This window comes from Oratosquilla oratoria, chromosome 17, assembly GCF_046742065.1.
Source record: "Oratosquilla oratoria isolate Oo_2021 chromosome 17, ASM4674206v1, whole genome shotgun sequence".
In the NCBI taxonomy this organism is placed as follows: domain Eukaryota; kingdom Metazoa; phylum Arthropoda; class Malacostraca; order Stomatopoda; family Squillidae; genus Oratosquilla; species Oratosquilla oratoria.
The window spans coordinates 53,218,050-53,238,141 of NC_134793.1; the positions used below are offsets into that span (position 1 = coordinate 53,218,050).

Genomic DNA, 20,092 nt, shown 5'->3' on the forward strand with positions numbered 1-20,092 from the left:
GTCACCAAGGTTAGCTGAAGGTGAAACTGTGATGGGAATAATTGTGAAGAGGACTGGGAGACATTTTGGATTGATTTACATGATCATGTAGCGTTTCGGAAGGAATGTAAATGTAGTGGTGTTGGGAGATCTCAATACTAGAGCAGGAGATGACACAATATATGGTGTAGTTGAGAGGTGGGGAATTAAGTGAGAACTATCAGAGAGAGGTTAGATATCAATTGATAGGGAAGTGATTATAGTGAATACAATATTCAAGATGAGAGACAAGTATGTGTACACATTGGCAAGGGTAGTGGGGAAGGGGGAAAGGTGGTTGAGAGGGCATTATCCACTTCAGTACAAGATTCTCACACACAGCATTGGCTACCATATGTATGATTCATCATACTACTTGCATTATAAAATATAAAGTCATTGCTGTATTACTAGTTCTCTTTTACTCTGAGTAATAATACATACATACATATAACAAAGGCTTTTTCCCCCTTACAAGGGAGGTAGCCAAAAAACAAAGGCATAAAAACCATTCCCACCCATTCCATCCCTAACACACTCCACTTCCCTCCACCCTCTACCCTCCCTCTTATCTTGGCACCTCCTGGATGACGGGTCATCCCTGTATCTTGTCCACTGCCCTGGGTCAGTGGCAGTGTCGCAAGACACAGTACATCCACAGCAAGGCTGCTTCATTAAATCGGCGACCCTGCCTCTCCATCTCCTCATGCAGAAAAGGAGAAGACAGGGAGAAATCCCTTCGGGCTGCGTCAAATGTTTCTCACACATACCACCTCACCCACCATGCCCCACCCATTCCACCTCATGCATCACAGCATCATCCATATACAACCATTTTCCATTCACCCCTGTCTTCTGTCCTCTCCTGTCCTTCCTCAACAGACATTCCCCTCTTCCCCAAAGCCCCTTTAACCACATCCATCCATCTCATCCTAGGTCGCCCCCTCATGTTCACTCCAAATCTGCCTTCCATACCTCTTTTACTAGTCTTTCTTCACTCATTCTTTCCATGTGTCCAAACCATCCCAATAATCTTTCATCCACCCTATCTCCCAACTCCCTTACCATCCCCATTCTCCTCCTCACCTCATTTCTCACTCTATCCAGCCTAGTAACCCCTATCATACTTCTCAAGACACCTCATCTCAAACACATTCAAACTCTCTTCCTCTCTTATGTTCCATGTTTCTGCCCCATACAATGCTGTTGGCACAATCACTCCTTCATACAATCTCCTCTTAGCATCCATTCCCAAATGTCTATTTCTCATTAGTGTTTAATCCACCAGTTCACAGAATCCGGGGGGAACTTATGTACAACTACATACATACATACGAGTATACCAAAGTCCTTTTTCCCCTGACAAAGGAGGTGGCCAAAAAAACAAAGATATAAAATCCACTCCCATCCATTCCATCCCCATATAATCCACTCCCATCTACCCATCTCCCTCTTATCTTGGATCCTCCTGGATGATAGGTCATCCCTGCATCTTGCCACTACGATGTACACAACTACAAAAAAATATATAATCAAGACATTGACGCCGGCAACCTCATGTACCCACTCACGCCTCATGATGCCTACATAGGCGTCATCATACCGAAGTGGTTAATGGACTATGTAGTGGTACCCAAAGGGAGGCTTGGAAGTGGGGCAGTCAAAGAATGTCAGCTTTCCTTACATGAAGTGGAGAAAAGATATTAAAGATAGAGATCTTGAGCTCAGTCAAAAGACCAATTGCCAGCCCCTTGGAGTTGCACCTCCAGATGGACAAGAGGGTAGTGGAATTTGAGAACGAGTGGCTGAGAAATTATTTGGTTTTCCATCTTCCACAAATGCCACATGCAGGTGCCCAACATAGGTATCTCTTTTACAATTATTAAAACATAAGATTATCACACCTTTGGCAGATCCAGAAACAGATGTTTTGAGGTTTTAATTTCAGGTTTCTTATTGCATATCTTACACCGAGGTTCTCTGAGGTCTGTTGCATTGATGAGTTTTCCACATTTATCACACTGATCTCCTCGTGCATCCTCATAACGACAGCCTGGATGTGGACATATTCCTTCTACAAATCTGTCTGCTAAAAACCTGTCAAGAGTAATTACAAAATTCTTGAGAACCATCATGCATACTAATATAGCACAGCTGCAATAGAAAGTTATCTTTTCTGTTTATAAATATAACTTTTGTATCTTCATGTGATGAACATTTGTCTAATAAAAACCTTTCACTGGGGAGAGTTTTTTTTTTTTTTTCAGTTGTACAATTCCTGTAGGAACGGGTGGAGGGAGAATGTAGACTGAGAGAAGCAACTAAATGATTTGGAGGATTAAAAATTATAATGAGAAATAGACGGGAATGGATGCTAAGAGGAGATTGTATGAAGGAGTAATCATGCTGACAGCACTGCATGGGGCAGAAACATGGAACATAAAGAGAGGAAGAGTTTAAATGTGTTTGAGATGAAATGCCTGAGAAGTATGGTAGGGCATACTAGGCTGAAATGAGTGAGAAACAAGAAGATGAGGAGGAGAGCAGGGGTGGAAAGGGAGTTGGGAGATAGGGTTGATGAAAGAGTTTTGGAATGGTTTGGACACATGGAAAGAATGAGTGAAGAAAGATTAGTAAAAGAGGTCAGGAAGGCAGAGAAGGAAGGAGTGAACATGAGGGGGCAACCATGGATGAGATGGATGGATGGGGTAAAAGGAGCTTTGGGAAAGAGGGGAATGTCTGTTGAGGAAGGGAGAAGACAGAAGATAGGGGTGAGTGGAGAATGGTTGTGTATGGTTGATGCTGTGTTGCATGGAAGGGTAGGGGGCAAGGGAGTATGTGTGAATGATATTATGACACAGCCCAAAGGGATTTCTCCTCATCTTCTCTTTTTCTGTATGAGGGGATGGAGAGGGGGAGTCACTGACGAAGCGGCCTTGCTGTGGATGTGCTGTGTCTTGCTATATTGCTTCTGACCCAGGGCAGTGGGCAAGATATAGGGATGAACCGTTGTCCAGAAGCCAAGAAAAGAGGGAGGGAGGGGTGGTGAATGGGAGTGGAGTATGTGGGAATGAAATGGGTGGGAGAGGATTTATGCCTTTGACTTTGGTTACCTCCCTTGTAAAAGGGATAAAGCCATTAGTATAAGTATGTACATTTCCTGCAAAGACTTTTCCTAAGACTTGTGTATTAAAGACCCTTCCCTCTTGTAAAGGGGAGGGGAGGATTTGACTTAAAGTACACAACCACATCAAAACAATTTAAACCCATTCAACCACCCATTCCCCCTCAGCACTGGATTGGGTTGCCCATCTCCCAACCATACTATTCTATCTATATACCAAAGGCCTCTTCTCCCTTACAAGGGAGGTAACCAGCCAAGGCATGCACCCACTCCCAACCAATAAAAAGCATTATGAGAAATAGACATTTGGGAATAGATGCAAAGAGGAGGTTGTATGAAGGTGTGATTGTGCCAATGGTACTGTATGGGGCAGAGACTTGGAATTTAAGAGAGGCAGAGAGGAAAAGTTTAAATGTGTTTGAGATTAAATGTCTGAGATGTATGGTACGGGTTACTAGGTTGGATAGGGTGAGAAATGAGGAGGTGAGGAGGAGAACGGGGGTGGTAAGGGAGTTGGGAGATAGGGTGGATGAAAGAGTATTGGGATGGTTTGGACACATGGAATGAATGAGTGAAGAAAGACTAGTAAAAGAGGTTTGGAAAGCAGAGGTGGAGGAAGTGAACTTGAGGGAATGATTGAGGATGAGATTGATAGATGGGGTGAAGGGGGCATTGAGCAAGAGGGGAATGTCTGTTTAGCAAGGAAGGAAGAAGGCATGAGATAGGGATGAGTGGAGAGTGACTGTGTATAGATGATACTGTTATGCAATGAAGGGAAGGGTGGGGGATGCTTATGTGTGAATGATATTTTGACACAGCCTGGAGGGATTTCTCTCTTATCTTCTGCTGCACAACAGGATGGAGAGTGGGGGTTGCCAATTAAGTGAAGCAGCCTTGCTGTGGATGTGCTGTGTCTTGTTACACTGCTTCTGACCCAGGGCAGTGGGTGGAATACAGGGATAACCTTTCATCCATGAGGAGCTAAGATGAGAGGAGGGAAAAACATGGTGGACAGGAGTGGAAGGGGTGAGAGTAAGTATATACCTTTGACTTGGCTACCTCTCTTATAAGGGTGGATGAGATGGATGGATGACACAAAAGAGGCATTGGGAAAGAGAGGAATGTCTGTTGAGGAAGGAAGGGAAAAGACAGAAGATAGGGGTGAGTGGAGAATGGTTGTGTATGGATGCTGTGATGCATGGAAGGGAGTGGGTGGGGGATAGGGGGATGAGGGAGAGTGTGAATGATATTTTGACACAGCCCAAAGAGATTTCTCCATGTCTTCTCTTTTTCCGTATGAGGAAACAGAGAGGGAGAGTCGCTGATTAAATGAAGTGGCCTTGGTGTTGATGTGCCATGTCTTGATGCATTGCTTTTTACTCCTTAGAAGGAAGTTAGCTTTCTTACAATGAAATAAAGCCATGCTAGAGGTGGACCATACCTATCACAATTTGCACAGTAAAGCTGATCCACAGAATCTCTGCAAATTTTGTTGTTCTTCTCCAGCTTGCAGAAAATATCCTGGGTAATTCTGAAACACAAAGAATAATTATTTAATCTAAGATATGAGAAACTTCATATATGACATATTATGAAAACTACTTTTATCAATATCTAAGCATTATAAACTGCATTGCTCTTGAGTCAACTCATGTCACAGGTAACTGGGTGACTATCTATGAGATGCTGAGACAGGATGGGTGGTTCAGTGATTCTTTTGTATGATGTGGGTGGATGCTTTGACTCAGCAACACCTTATACAGTGAGCAGGTGAGTTTAGGTACACACCCAAATCATACAAAATATTACTATCCAACTATTCCCCCCATATCAGCATTTTGGGGATTGAGATTTGTCCTGTCACCTGCCACAATGCCTAAGTCAAAAGCAATGTAATGAGACACAGCTTTTCCACAGCAGGGCCCAACAGCTAGAGCCATTGTACCTCCACTGCTCCACCACATGGCAAAATCCTTCTTCACTCACAGAAAATGAATCATTATGCAAACAAGAACATCCTTTCAGGGTTCATCTTTTCACCTATTCACAATCTCCATTCACTCCTATCTTTTGCAATCTTTCCTGTTTGATGGACAATGAACATCTAAAAACACCTTTACCAGGACCATGAATAAGTTGATTAATAACAAATAAACTTAATGACATTTGCAATGGCATAAAAAAGTGAGAGTGGGATGAAATTAATGACAATATATACCAAGGGCTTTCTCCCCCTCGTTAGGGAGGTAGCCAACTCAAAAGACATGCATCCACTCCTACCCATTCCACTCCCATCCACCATCCTTTCCTTCCTCTCATTTTCACTCCTTGTGGATGTCTACTGTCTATATGACAACAGATTAAACAAATTAAAGATTACTCACTGTGTCTGTTCCTCAGTAGTGGTCCTGCCAAAGTAATCAAACTTTATGTTGAACCACTTGTAGATATCTGCATGGATGGCATGATACTTATTACAGATTTCCTGTGGTGTCAGTCCCTCAGCAAGAGCTTTGGTCTCAGTAGCTGTCCCATATTCATCCGTACCACAAATATAAACAGTGTTACACCCCTCCATTCGACAGAACCTTAAAGAAAAAATTTAATAAATATCATTACTACAGTTCTTGTGGAATATAAACCTTTAATGCAGTTGTTTAACAAAAAATTGACTATAATCTATGTCCATTATACCTATCTCTAATGTGATGGTTTAAAAAACACAAACGTCACCCTACAAATATTTAAGAATTTGAAAAAATAAAGAAATAACAAAAAATTAATGAATAAATAATAATTATAACAATACATACATATACCTTAGGCTTTTTCCCCCTTATAAGGGAGGTAGCCAAAAAACAAAGGCATAAAAACCACTCCCACCCATTCCATTCCTATCATACTCCACTCCTCTCCACCCTCTTCCCTCCCTCTTATCTTGGCACTTCCTGAATGATGGGCCATCCTTGCATCTCGCCCACTGCACTGGGTCAGAAGCCATGTCACAAGACACAGCACATCCACAGCAAGGCCGCTTCATTAAATCAGCAATCCCCCCCCTCCATCCCCTCATGCAGAAAAGGAGATGGGGAGAAATCCCTTCGGCCTGTGTCAAATTTGTTCTCACATATACTCCCTCACCCCCATCCCCCACCCACTCCATTTCATGCATCACAGCATCATCCATATACAACCACTCTCCATTCACCCATCTTCTGTCCTCTCCCAACCTTCCTCAACAGACATTCCCCTCTTTCCCAAAGCCCCTTTTACCCCATCCATCCATCTCATCCTATGTCAACCCCTCATGCTCACTCCTTCCACCTCTGCCTTCCATACCTCTTTTACTAGTTTTTCTTCACTCATTCTTCCCATGTGTCCAAATCATTCTAATACTCTATCATCAACCCTATCTCCCAAATCTTTCCACTCCCATTCTCCTCCTCACCTCCTCATTTCTCACTCTACCCAACCAAGTAACCCCTATCATACATCTCAGACACCTCATCTCAAACACATTCAAACTCCTTCTCTCTTCCTCTCTCATGTTCCATATTTCTGCCCCTTACAATGCTATTGGCACAATCACTCCTTCATATAACCTTCTTTTAGCATCCATTCCCAGATGTCTATTTCTCATTATACTTTTTAATCCCCCAAGGCATTTACTCACTTCTCTCAATCTACATTTTACCTCCACCTCTACTCCTCCCTTTCCCGTCACATTTGCACCCAAGTATCTAAAACTATCCACTTCCTCCAGTCTCTCTCTCTTAACCCCTACAGTGTCAGCGGAATATGTCGTATATTGCAAATTCAAAAATTCACCAAAAATAGGCATTATGTCAAGGGTCAAATCTGTGGTAATGACCAAATAGCCCTACCTATTGGCTATAAAAGACACCCAAAATATTTTTATTTATTGACAAACTAACAACCCCGGCAGCAGTTTTTCAGGGGGTAACTTGAGGTATAGAATCGGCCTTTAGGATGTAATTTAGGCGACTCTGGTGTACGAAACGAAGTACAAGGAGGTGAAGTTGTACTTCAACAGTTAGGCAGGTGCTATTTAGTACATATTCAGACACAGAACTGGCAATTTCACACTGCCAATTTTTGTAATAAATGCATAATACAAAATGTGGCCAGGCAATAATGGTGTGATGGATGCTTACTAAAACATTTACCAAAACAATAAGAAACACCACAATCACCTATCCTCCATGAAATTATAAAAAAAAAGATGCCAAAGAATCAATTTACCACATAACAAAGTGATAAATATTTGCCAAAAAATCCACAAAAACTATTTATAAACATGTTTTCTGTAAGTGTCAGACTATTATGGGTGACTGTACATTGATTTGAAACATCATAAATGTAAAATTCCTTCACTCTCTGAAATTCTAACGAAGCTTCCCCGAAAAATTACCTCGTTCAACTCGCGTGAGGAGCAAAAGAAAGTCTACAGATGTTCTACCAAACTTTCGCACGCATATCTTGAAAAAATCAGCCCAGTTTCTCCACTTCTAAGCTAAGATCAAGCAAAATAAGCAAGATTTGTTGGTTTAACATAATTTTCAGTTGATTTAAGCAATAAAAAAAAAAAAAAAAATTGGCTCCAACACTGTACAGGTTAATACTCACTTCCAGTCTGTTGCCACTTTCTCCCCTTGTACATCTCATCACCCTACTTTTACCCACATTTATCTTCAACTTCCTTCTTTTGCACACCTTCCCAAACTCTATCACTAACTTCCTCAATCCCTCCTCTGATCCTACCACAAGCGCAGTGTCATCCACAAACGACAGCGGGCTCATTTCCCACTTTTCTCCATTTTTTTTAACAACCTCCAATCCCTGACCCACTACCCTTGCATTTACCTCTCACACCACCCAATCTATGTATAAATTGAACAACCAGGGTGACATAACACATCCCTGACGAAGTTCCACCTTTACCTCAAACCACTCACTTTCTCCATTTCTAATTTTAACCCCTTCCATACGGTGCCGCACACATAGGCGTCATGAGGAGCAAGTGGATTCGCGACGCTGCCATATCGGCGTCTTGATTATATTTATTGTAGTCGCCCCTGTGTTTTTACATTCTCCCAAATGCGCCCTGAATCCCATTCTCTGTGGTTTTCAAAATTCGCGGGTGAAAGAGAGAACGATCGATATAAGCGGTGACTATATTTTATGATGCGAGTATTATTACGACACGTCATACGGCTGGCATTGGCTGCTGCCCGCGAGATTTAAGTCCCGTACTGAAGTGGTTAACACATGCTCTACTACTCTCGTAAAAACTCTTGACAGCTCCTAGAAGCTTTCCTCCTATCCCATATATTTACCTTCCACAGTGCCTTCCTGTCTACTGTCATAAGCCATTTCCAAATCCATAAAAGCCCAAAAAACATCCTTACCTTTTCCTATAGCTTTATCACATATCTGTCTTACCACAAAAATCTGATCTACACAACCCCTACCTGTCCTAAACCCACACTGTTCCTCACTAATTACTCTCTCTGTTCCTCTCCTAATCCTCTCAATCAAAACCCTCCCATAAGCCTTCCCAACTACACTCAACAAATTGATCCCTCTGAAACTACTACACTCATACTTGTCCCCTTTTCCCTTGTAAAGTGGAACTATACAGGCATTCCTCCAGTCCTCTGGCACTCCCCTCTTTTAGACAAACATCAAACTCTTCAATACCGTATTTTTCGGACCATAAGGCACGGGCAAAATCCTTAAAATCGGCCAAAATCGGGTGGTGCGCCTTATCGTGCGGTGCGCCTTATGTGTGGCTTCAGTGCAAAAAAATGCCTCGGATAGTGACGTACTATTTTGACACGTTTCGTAGCTAGCCTGCCGACGGCGACAGTGCATAGGCTTAACAAAAGTTACAACCAAGTTATAACCAAGGTGCATGTATCTTGACAAGAAAATTGCGAAAACTTCGACAGTTTTCGGGCCCATGCCACCGCATTCATTCACGCTATCATGGCTATGACATGATAGCGTCCACAACACAGACAGCCATTTTGCATTGGTCTAGTCTTGCTCCACTCAGACTGTAGTCATTTGGGTATTTTTTTAGTTTCGATCATGGGCGCAATATAGCAATATAAGATTTATTATTAATTTTGTAAATTAAAATGTATCAACGTAATGAAAGAAGTCGGTAGCATAGGCTCGGGACGCCAACGTCTCTCACGAGGACGAGCCTGATGACACTTAATTTGCAGGTAATGATTTATTAAACACAGGTTAGATTAGGTTAGACGAATTTATCACCCTTTCATTTCTTCGACGTCGGCATCTATCATAACAAACATGGCGTACCATTCGTCCGACACGACTTCGTTACTTACGAAATCCGTTTCAGCATTTTTTTTTGTTTTTTATTTCCGCTCACAAAATTGCATATTACGTTGATACATTATAATTTACAAAATTATTAATTTATTTTCTATTGTTATATCTTGTGTTTTTAACTGAATAGAGAATTCCGGGAATAAACTGCTACTGTTGGTTTTATTCCCCACAATTCCCGTAACATGTTTGTTGTTTTATAGGGGTATTGGCAGGGCAGACCGTCCATGGAGGTGGTCTGATTTCACTGACCAAAATAAAAAATATATCATTTATTTTTGTAATTTTGCTAAATCCCAACCGATTTTTCTCATTCAACAACGAAAATGTTCAGTTCTGAATGCACTCACATTTGCATGATTATCCGATGACGAGACCAGGTTAGCTAGGTCAACATGAAAATGGAATTCCTGATATTTGAGCTGAAGTAGTTCTCATGGGATGCAGAAAGTCGCTATGAGTACAATGCAATTTGAATTATCCATCTAGCTGTCCTAGTTCTCTAGATATTGCATTTTGAAGGGAAAATCGGGCCGAAACGTGCGGTCTGACTAATCGCCGATCAAACGTAAACAATGACGGTTTTTACTGACAGGCACAATTTTATATAAGAATTTAGCATATGGTTGCATTATTTGACCTATTTTCTTTAGAATGTGTGATTTCCATGTAATTTAATCAAAGAATTACGTTTTTATCCTCTGTAAAATTACCCACCACAGCTACGAATACCGTCAAATTACATGAAAATCACACAATTTAAAGAAAATAGTTTGAATAATTCAACTATATGCAATCTATTACACTAATAACACAACAGTAACAAACTTAATAGTGTAGCTTGATCCATACCACCAATGATCATAGACAGCGGTCAGGACGAATCGTAGCTGTGGTCCGTAATATTACGGAGGATAAAAACGTAACTTCTCTTTGATCATATTACATGAAAATCACACATTTTAAAGAAAAAAGTTCAAATAATTCAACTATAAGTCTATTACACTAATAACATAATAGTAAGAAACTTAATAGAGTGAAGTTTGATTCATACCACCAGTGATCATAGATAAGATGGCGGGATGGACGTTGATGTTATCCGATAATCCGACCCGATAAAAAAAAAAAAAAAGAAAAAAAAAAAAACTAATTAGTACCACCGATTTCTCAGCTCTTCCGTAACACGCTGCCTTTATTTTGGTATTAGAATAATCCGCGAGACTAGTAGTTTTCGTTCATTTTGGTGAGTTGCCAATACACTGAATTTATTTAGCTCATTTTTTACACTGAAACATAAACCAATTTTCGATTTACTGCTGAATGCAAGCCGCCATGTTTATCTTATGTTTTTATGTACCGACATGTAACTGATAATGTAATTGTTTGAAATTTACTACGATCGTAGTAAATACACTCGCATAACATTTGTATGAATGAAATTTCCCGCGGTATGTAAATTTGGCCGTTTGCATGGCGTGCGCATAAAATGACGCGCTATTGTGCTCGTCATCGACGGTGGCGCCTCTGGTGGTGTTTGACCTACCTAACCAGGTGCGTCTTATGGTCAGGTGCGCCTTATGTAAGGACGGGGAATAGCAAATTACGGGTGCGCCTTATGGTACGAAGCGCCTTATGGTCCGAAAAATACGGTACTTGTCAAATTTTGACGTGCACATTAGCTGCCTGAAGTAGGATGATGTATCACAATATGTACCTTATAAAATAGCTACAGCTGTTATTCTTGTTCTTTTTCACCCAGAATGTTTGTAACCACTGAAAAAGTGATCAAGCCTGTTCACAGAATAAGATGGTCACTGAGCTACAACTATAAAATAACCATAATCACTTGCACCTCATGATATCTACATAAGCATCATCATATTTAAGGGGTCAAACAACCTCACCAGCCAGTCCACCATCACTTTATCTCCCTTTTACAGACACTCCACATAACACCCATCCAGCCCAGGTGCCTTACCTGTTCTCATTATTCTAATAACTGCTTTCATCTCATCTTTCCTTACTTCTCCTTCATTTTCCTCACTCATCACTGTCATTTTGTTAAGGCTTCCCACTGCAACTACCTTTCCCTCCCTATCATACTTCACATTTAGAAACTCCCTAAAATACTCTGCCCATCTTCTTCTTACTGCTGTCTCTTCTTTTATCATCTCTTCATCTGCACCTTTTACTTTTTCTTCTCTACTTGATTCACCACCTCTTAATTTACTTCCAAAACATCTTTTTATTTCTTTCAAAATATTGTCATATTCTTACCCCATTTCACTTCTGCTTTCCTTTTTGCCTCTTTTATCTTATGCTTTACTTCTCTTATCTTTGTACCTCTCATATGATTCTCTCGTCCTATTCTGTAAACGATACTTAAAAAAGTCTTTAATCTATAAGTATTAGTATATTGAACACTTCAGGTCCATTTCATGGTTGTATTCATGGAGAAACTGTCATGCACTGCCCAAGTCTGCCGCTCTTTTTTTTTTCTATTCCAGCAGGTCACGGTGACCCAGATCTGCGCATTAAGCAATTATCGTCCCGTCAACAATCGACCTGACCTCTCACCTCTCACCTGACCCCCACAAGTTGCGATGCTCGCTCGTGCCCCCGATTTCTACGTGAGGTCGGAGTTAGCGGACGTCGTGACGCATGTCATTGTGTGTGTGTATATATGTGTATGCATGTATGTGTGTATATATGTGTGTAGATGTGTATGTACCATACTACCATGTAACAAAAATAAATAAATAAAAATAATTTTTTCCTTAAGGGAGAGCAACTCCCCATAAGCTTTGCTTCTCGCTCTCCCTTTTCAACTACCAATTTTGTAAAAAAAAAAAATGTATATATGTATGTCTAATTGTATTTAATATTGTTGAATAAACCTATAATAAAATAAATAAAAAAAGTCTGTGAATGCTCACATCTTCTCTTATACAACCTTCTTTCCTTCATTATCTCAACACTCACTACATTTCCTTTTATTTCTTCCCATCCTCCTTGTTCCACATACCATCTCTGCACACCTTAACTTCCTCCTTGAAACATCCCCATTCCTCCTCCACTCCTAGTTCTATTCTATCCTTCACTCCTTCCCATTCCTCTCTCAGCTCCTTCTTGTACTCCTTCTCCTTTTCTTTCTCATTTAAGCTGTTTACTTTAAGCACCACCTCCCTACCTTCTATCTTTCTCCTCTTTCTCTGTCTATCCTCCACTTTCCACTTACCTTCCACCAAAAAATTATCTGATATTCTCCCACTTTCTTCCCCAAGAACATTTACATCCAAAACTTGTCCTACTCTTCTCCTGGTTACCACTATGTAGTCTATCAAAACCCCATCTACCATCCTTCCATCCACCACTCTCTCCCATGTGTACTTATGCTTGACTTTCTTCCAAAACACTGTATTTGCTGTCATCAACTCTCTAGACACATCTTCACTATGATTCTTTCCTGGAACTCCACATTTCCCAACCACTCCGTCAATTGGTTCATTTCCTACCCTAGCATTAAGGTCTCCCAATACTACTACACTGATGTTCCTCCCTAATCCCTCTATGCACTCATTTCAATCTATCAAAAAATCCTCCATTTCTTCTACACTCTTCTCACTACCAGGCCCATATGCACTTACAAAAACCCACATCTCCTTTCCCAGTTTCACCTTCATCCACATTATCCTTGAGGAATCCTCATTCCACTCCACTACACATTTACCTATCCCTTCACTTACTAGTAATAGCCACCCCTTCTCTCCCTCTCCCTTTCTTCACTCCTGAATATCTCCCAATTACACTCCCAAACTCACACTCTCTGTGAGCCAAGTCCTCCTCTATCACAGACAAAATGATGTGTGGCTCTGGTCCATTGGGGTGCCCCATATAGACCCTAAAGTATCAAATGCATGCATGCTACTTTGCCACAACAACATGCAGCCAATCAAAGTCCTTTTGTTGTTATTGTTTTGTTGTGTAAATAAAATTTTAAAGCAAAACATTTATGTTCCTGGAAAAATTAGAATAAATAGATTAGCTCTACTTCAAATATTTAACCCCCCAAAGAGTAACACCAGGAAAAAAGTAGGAAGAGTTTTGAATGTACATGTTCTCAGGGGAGAGAATGGTGGAATACCATATAATTTTTTGGTGGAAGGTAAGTTGAAAGTGGAGGATAGATGAAGAAAGAGGAAAAGGACAGAAGGTAGGGAGATGCTTAGAGTAAACTGCTTAAATGAGAAAGAAAAGGAGGAGTACATGAAGAAGCTGAGAGAGGAGTGGGAGTGAAGGATAGAATAGAACTAGGAGTGGAGGAGGAATGGGGATGTTTCAAGGAGGAAGTCACAAGGTGTGCAAAGATAGTGTGTGGAACAACAAGGACAGGATGAAATAGAAGGAAAGGTAGCGAGTGGTGGGATGATGAAGCAAAGAAGGTTATAGAACAGAAGAAACGAGCATTCACAGACTGATTGCAAAATAGAGAGAATCATTTACTGAATATATATTAAATACTGGGTCTTACCTTGCAAAGCAGTCTGCTGACAAAACTGAACCAATGATATTGCCAAGATGTGGAACATTGTTGACATAGGGAAGAGCTGAAGTAATAAGTATATTCCTCTCTCCAGGAACAGGTAACCTGAAAAGTTTAGATATCATATTTAAAATCCATGGTGAGGACTTATTTGCTTTTCCTTTACTTTTTCCAATATATGTCAAATTAGGTGATGAAAGGAATATACAACATATTACCACATATAGAACAATTTATGTATAGGACAACCCTATGTTTCTAAAAGAAATATAGGTGGGTGTATTTTTTATATAAAGTGACCCCTAAAAACACAAATCTTACTACATATTTAGTGTATCCTACCCTGATAATTACAAAGTACATACATATACCTAAAGGCCTCTTTCCCTTATAAGGGAAGTGGCCAGCAAAGGCATGCACCCACCGTTCATGCTACACCCATCCAACACTCATTTGTTTTCCAAATTATTAGTTCCTTGTGGATGAAGGACCATACCTGACCTCCACCCAGTGCTTGGACCACAGCACCAAGACACAGCACCTCTACAGTAGGGCTCAACAGCTAAAAAAGATTTACCCCTACCACTTCATTATATGGTGACCTTCTCCCCTTGTCCACTCAAGAATAATTAGAGAAGGCAAAGAGAAATCCCTTTGGCCAGCATCAATTTATCATCCATTCGTAACCACTTTCACCTATCTCTTTTCCTCTCCCTTCCCCACTTGACAGACATTCCCTTTTTATCTAAAGCCCCCTCCATTCCATCCACCTCTGTCTATTTGTTAAGTCTTTTCATTTATTCTTTCCACATGCCCAAATTCCAGTATTCTATCTGCCAATTCACTCTCTACCCCCTACTCTCTGCCTTACCTCTTCATTTCTTACTTTATTCATTCTCATAGCCCCAACAATGCTTCTTAGACACTTCATCTTAAAACATGTTCAAATTCGTTCTACCCTTCCTTTTGTTTCCACAGATCTTCCACATCCCACATACTGCCTCTAAACACTTTAGTTCTTCCTACTTAAAACCAAATATTCTTCCTCCACTACCAATTCACCTTTTTCTTTCAGTATATTCCATACGTATTCCATACCATATTCATTCAAGGATGACAGGAGGAAACAGAAGAAAGGGTAGTGAGTGGTGGGATGAGGAAGCAAGAAAGTTGTGGAGGAGAAGGAACAAGCATTCACAAATTGGTTGCAAAATAGAACGAGAGAATCGTATGAGAAGTACAAAGATAAGAGAAGTAAAGCATAAGATAAAGGAAGCAAAAGGAAAGCAGATGTGAAATGGGGTAAGAGTATGACAGAAGATTTTGAAAGTAATAAAAAGATGTTTTGGAAAGATTTTAAGAGAAGAAGAGAGGGCAAATCAAGTACAGAAGAAAAGGTAAAAGGTGCTGATGGAGAGATGATGACAATAGAAGAGACAGTAGTAAGAGGAGGATGGGCAGTATTTTTGGAAGTCGTTAAATGTGAAGGAGGACAGGGAGGGAAAGGTAGTTGCAGTGGAAAGTGCTACGAAAATTACAGTGATGAGTGAGGAAAATGGAGAAGAAATAAGAAAAGATAAGGTGAGGGAAGTTATTAAAATGATGAGATCAGGTAAGCCACCTGGGTTAGATGGGTGTCAAGCAGTGTATTAAAAAGGCAGGTACAGTGACGGTGGACTGGCTGATGAGGTTCTTTAATGTTTGTCTCATAGAGGGCAAAGTGCCGGAGGACTGCAAGTATAATTTCCGCTTTGCAAAGGAAAAGGGGAAAGCGTGAGTAAAGTTTCAGAGGGATCAGTTTGTTGACTATAGTTGGGAAGGCTTATGGAAGGGTTTTGACTGAGAGGATTAGGAGAGGAACAGAGGGAGTAATTGGTGAGGAACAGTGTGGGTTTAGGACAGATAGGAGTTGCATGGATCAGATTTTTGTAGTAAGACAGATATGTGAAAAAGATTTATGAAAATGTTAGGATATTTTTTGGGGCCTTTATGGATTTGGAAAAGACTTATAATAGACAGGAAGGCACAGAGGGAGGTATTGCAGATATATGGGATAGGAGGAAAGATGTTAAGAACAGTTAAGGGTATTATCAAGAGTAATAGAGCCTGTGTTAGAATTAATAATGGAGAGAGCAAGTGGTTTGAGGTAAAGGTGAGACTTTACCAAGGATATGTCATGTCACCATGGCTGTTCAATATATAAATGGATGGGGTGGCATACGTACATACATATACCAAAGGCTTTTTCCCCCAACACGGGGGGGGTAGCCAAACAGAATAAGACATAAACCACTCCCACCCATTCCATTTCCTATATATTCCACTCCCCTCCACCCTCCTCCCTTCCTCCTATCTTGGCACCTCCTGGATAATGGGTCATCCCTGCATCCTGTCCACTGCCCTCGGTCAGAAGCAGTGTCGCAAGACACAGCACATCCATAGCAAGGCCACTTCATAAATTCGGCGATCCCCCCCTCTCCGTCCCCCCATGCAGAAAAGAAGAAGACATAAAATTTTTGTTCTCAGACATACTTCCTCACCCCCCATCCCCCACATGTCTCACAGCATCATCTATACACAACCCCTCTCCATTCACCCATCTTCTGTCCTCTCCTATCCTTCCTCCACAGACATTCCTCTCTTTTGTAATGCCCCTTTCACCCCATCCATCCATCTCATCCTAGGATGCCCCCTCATATTCACTCCTTCCACCTCTGCCTTCCACACTTCTTTTACTTTTTTCTTCACTCATTCTTTCCATGCATCCAAACCATCCTAATACTCTTTCATCAACCCTATCTCCCAGTTCCCTTTCCACCCCTGTTCTCCTCTTCACCTCCTCATTTCTAACTCTATCCAGCCTAGTAACCCCTATCATACTTCTCAGACATTTCATCTCAAGCACATTCAAACTCCTTCTCTCTTCCTCTTTCATATTCCATGTTTCTGCCCTGTACAATATTGTTGGCACAATCACTCATTCATATAACTTCCTCTTAGCATCCATTCCCAGATGTCTATTTCTCATTACACTTTTTAATCCACCAAGGCACAATAGGTAAATGCAAGGGTAAAGGGTAGGGTATTAGAGATGGTTGAAGAAAATGGAGAAAAATGGGATATAAGCCAGTTGTTGTTTGCTGATGACACTTGTAGCAGGATCAGAAGGATTAACCTCTTCACTCCGGGGCACATCGCATGTCTGGCAGCATTAGCTGCCCGACGTGCGATGTTGCGTCATAATAATCACATTATAAAAAATAAAGTCAGTGCTCAACCTTCGTTCTCTTTCACCCGTGTATTTTGATAGCCATAGAAAATATGATGAAGCCAGTTTAGAGAGAATGGAGGTTACGTAGGTACGACTACAATAAATATAATCAAGATGCCGACGTCGGCATAATTGAGTACCCACTTGCTCCTCATGCCGCCTACGTAGGCATCACCATATGGAAGTGGTTAAGGAAGTTAGAGACGGAGATGGGGAAGCTGTGTAAAAGAAGGAAGTTGAAGATAAATGTGGGTAAAAGTAAGGTGATGAAATGTACAAGGGGAGAGGATACCAGCAAATTGGAAATGAGTATTAAGGGAGAAAGACTGGAGGAAGTGGATGGCTTCAAATATTTGGGGGTGAACGTGGTGAAAAAGGAAGGTGTGGAGGTTGAGGTAGAATGTAAGGAGTGGAGGTTGAGGTAGAATGTAAATTGAGAGAAGCAAGTAAATGTCTTCAAGGATTAACCACTCTGGTATGATGACGCCTACGTAGGTGTCACAAGGTGTGAGTGGGTACATGAGGTTGCCTGTGTCAGCATCTTGATTATATATTTTTTTTGTAGTTGTACACGAGTTACCCACAGATTTTGTGAACCAGTTTGATAATGTTTTCTGTGTTTATTATTACTCAGAGTAAAAGAGAATGAGTAATACAGCAGTAAGTTTATATTTTATGATGCGGATAGTGTGATGCATCATACATATGGCAGCTAATGACATGAGAACTTGACTTGTACTGAAGTGGTTAAAAAAATGTAATGAGAATTTGACATTTAAGAATGGATTCTATAAGGAGATTGTATAAAGGAGTGATTGTACCAACAGCACTCTATGGGGCAGAAATATGGAACATAAGAGAGGAAGAGTTTAAATGTGTTTGAGATGAGGTCCCTGAGAAGTATGATAGGGGTTACTAGGCTGGACTGAGTGAGAAACAGGAAGTGAGAAGGAGAGCAGAGGTGGAAAGGAAGTTGGGAGATAGGGTTGATGAAAGAATATTGGGATGGTTTGGACACATGGAAAGAATAAGTGAAGAAAGATTAGTAAAAGAGGTGCAGAAGGCAGAGGTGGAAGGAGTGAACATGAGGGGGGTGACCAAGGATAAGATGAATGGATGGGGTAAAAGGGGCATTGGGAAAGAGGGGAATGTCTGTTGAGGAAGGATAGGAAGGATGGGAGAGGACAGATAGGGGTGAATGGAGAATGGTTGTATATAGATGATGCTGTGATGCATAAAAGGGAGTGGGTGGGGGATGGGGGGATGGAATATGTATGAAAAATAAATTGATGTGTCCTGAAGGGATTTCCCCCAGTCTTCTCCATTTCTGCAGAAGGAAAAGGGGGGTCACCAATTTAATGAAGTGGCCTTGCTGTGGATGTGCTGTGTCTTGCGACACTGCTTCTTACCCTGGGCAGTGGGCAAGATGCAGGAATGACCCATCATCCAGGAGCCAAGATAAGAGGGAGGGGGTGGATGGGAGTAGATTTTATGCCTTTGGTTTTTGGCTAACTCCCTTGTAAGGGGGAAAGAGCCTTTAGTATATGTATTCATTCCTCTATGACTACAGATTTTCTCTAACATAGATGATGCAAGGCTCTGTTCCACAGGGCTGCTTCAAAAATTCACTAAAATAATGACTTCACATAACTACATGGTCAACACTAGTACTGATATATTCCCTCCCCTTTGCAAAAGACTCTTCAGTGTTTCACTACTTCAAGTCAAATTTCCCCCTATTCTAATAATGAAAACCCATATACACATAGATAAATTCTACTCTTAATATCTCTTACACAGGGGTGGTCTTTTTTTGTTTGATTGTAGGAGCTCCTTTTGTCCAACTTGTCCTGGCAGCTTCAATTTCCTCTGGGGTTGTCACTGCTTCTTTACTGCTTCCCTGTCAACCAAGGTGCTTTCTTTAGTACCTCTAAGGACAGAACCCAACAAGTAAATGTACACCTGCAATCTGGTTGTATACTTTACAATTTTTTCCTAGCACATACCCATCGAATCTTATCTAGAATAAAATTGGGCTAAAACTAAACTCACACTGTTCCTCACTAATTACTCCCTCTGTTCCTATCCTAATCCTCTCAATCAAAACCCTCCCATAAACCTTCCCAACTACCCTTAAACTGATCCCTCTGAAACTACTACTCACACTTATCCCCTTGTCCCTTGTAAAGCGAAACTATACAGGCACTCCTCCAGTCCTCTGGCACTCTACCCTCTTTTAAACAAACATTAAATAACCTCACCAGCCAGTCCACCATTAATGTACCTCCTTTTTATAGACATTCTACATGACACCCATCCATCCCAGGTGCCTTACCTGCTCTCACCTTCTTAACAACTGCCTTCACTTCATCATTCCTTATTTCTCTTCCATTTTCCTCATTCATCACTGTCATTTTCTTAGCGCATCCCACTGCAACTACCTTTCCCTCCCTATCCTCCTTTATATTTAGCAACTCCCTAAAATACTTTGGCCATCTTCCTCTTACTGCAGTCTCTTCCATCATCTCTCCATCTGCACCTTTTACCTTTTCTTCTCTACTTGATTCACCTTCTCTTCCTCTCTTAATTTCTTTCCAAAACATCTTTTTAATACTTTATTTTCTGTCATACTCTTACCACATTTCACATCTGCTCTCCTTTTTGCCTCCTTTATTTTATGCTTTACTTCTCTTTTCTTTGTACTTCTCAAATGATTTTTTCATCCTATTTTGTAAACAATCTGTGAATGCCTGCT

At 40.9% G+C, this 20,092-nt stretch overlaps 1 protein-coding gene across 1 annotated transcript in view; it reads right to left on the reverse strand.

The window, feature by feature from the left end:
- MetRS (methionyl-tRNA synthetase 1) overlaps positions 1–20,092 on the reverse strand; it is a 39,782-nt gene that overhangs the window by 11,094 nt on the left and 8,596 nt on the right. Inside the window, exons 6-10 of the mRNA XM_076201008.1 lie at positions 19,134–19,237; positions 14,055–14,171; positions 5,527–5,730; positions 4,584–4,673; positions 1,923–2,115 (exon numbers count right to left, since the gene is read on the reverse strand). Of these exons, the coding sequence (XP_076057123.1) occupies positions 1,923–2,115; positions 4,584–4,673; positions 5,527–5,730; positions 14,055–14,171; positions 19,134–19,237 (708 nt within the window). The remainder of the gene's footprint in view (positions 1–1,922; positions 2,116–4,583; positions 4,674–5,526; positions 5,731–14,054; positions 14,172–19,133; positions 19,238–20,092) is intronic.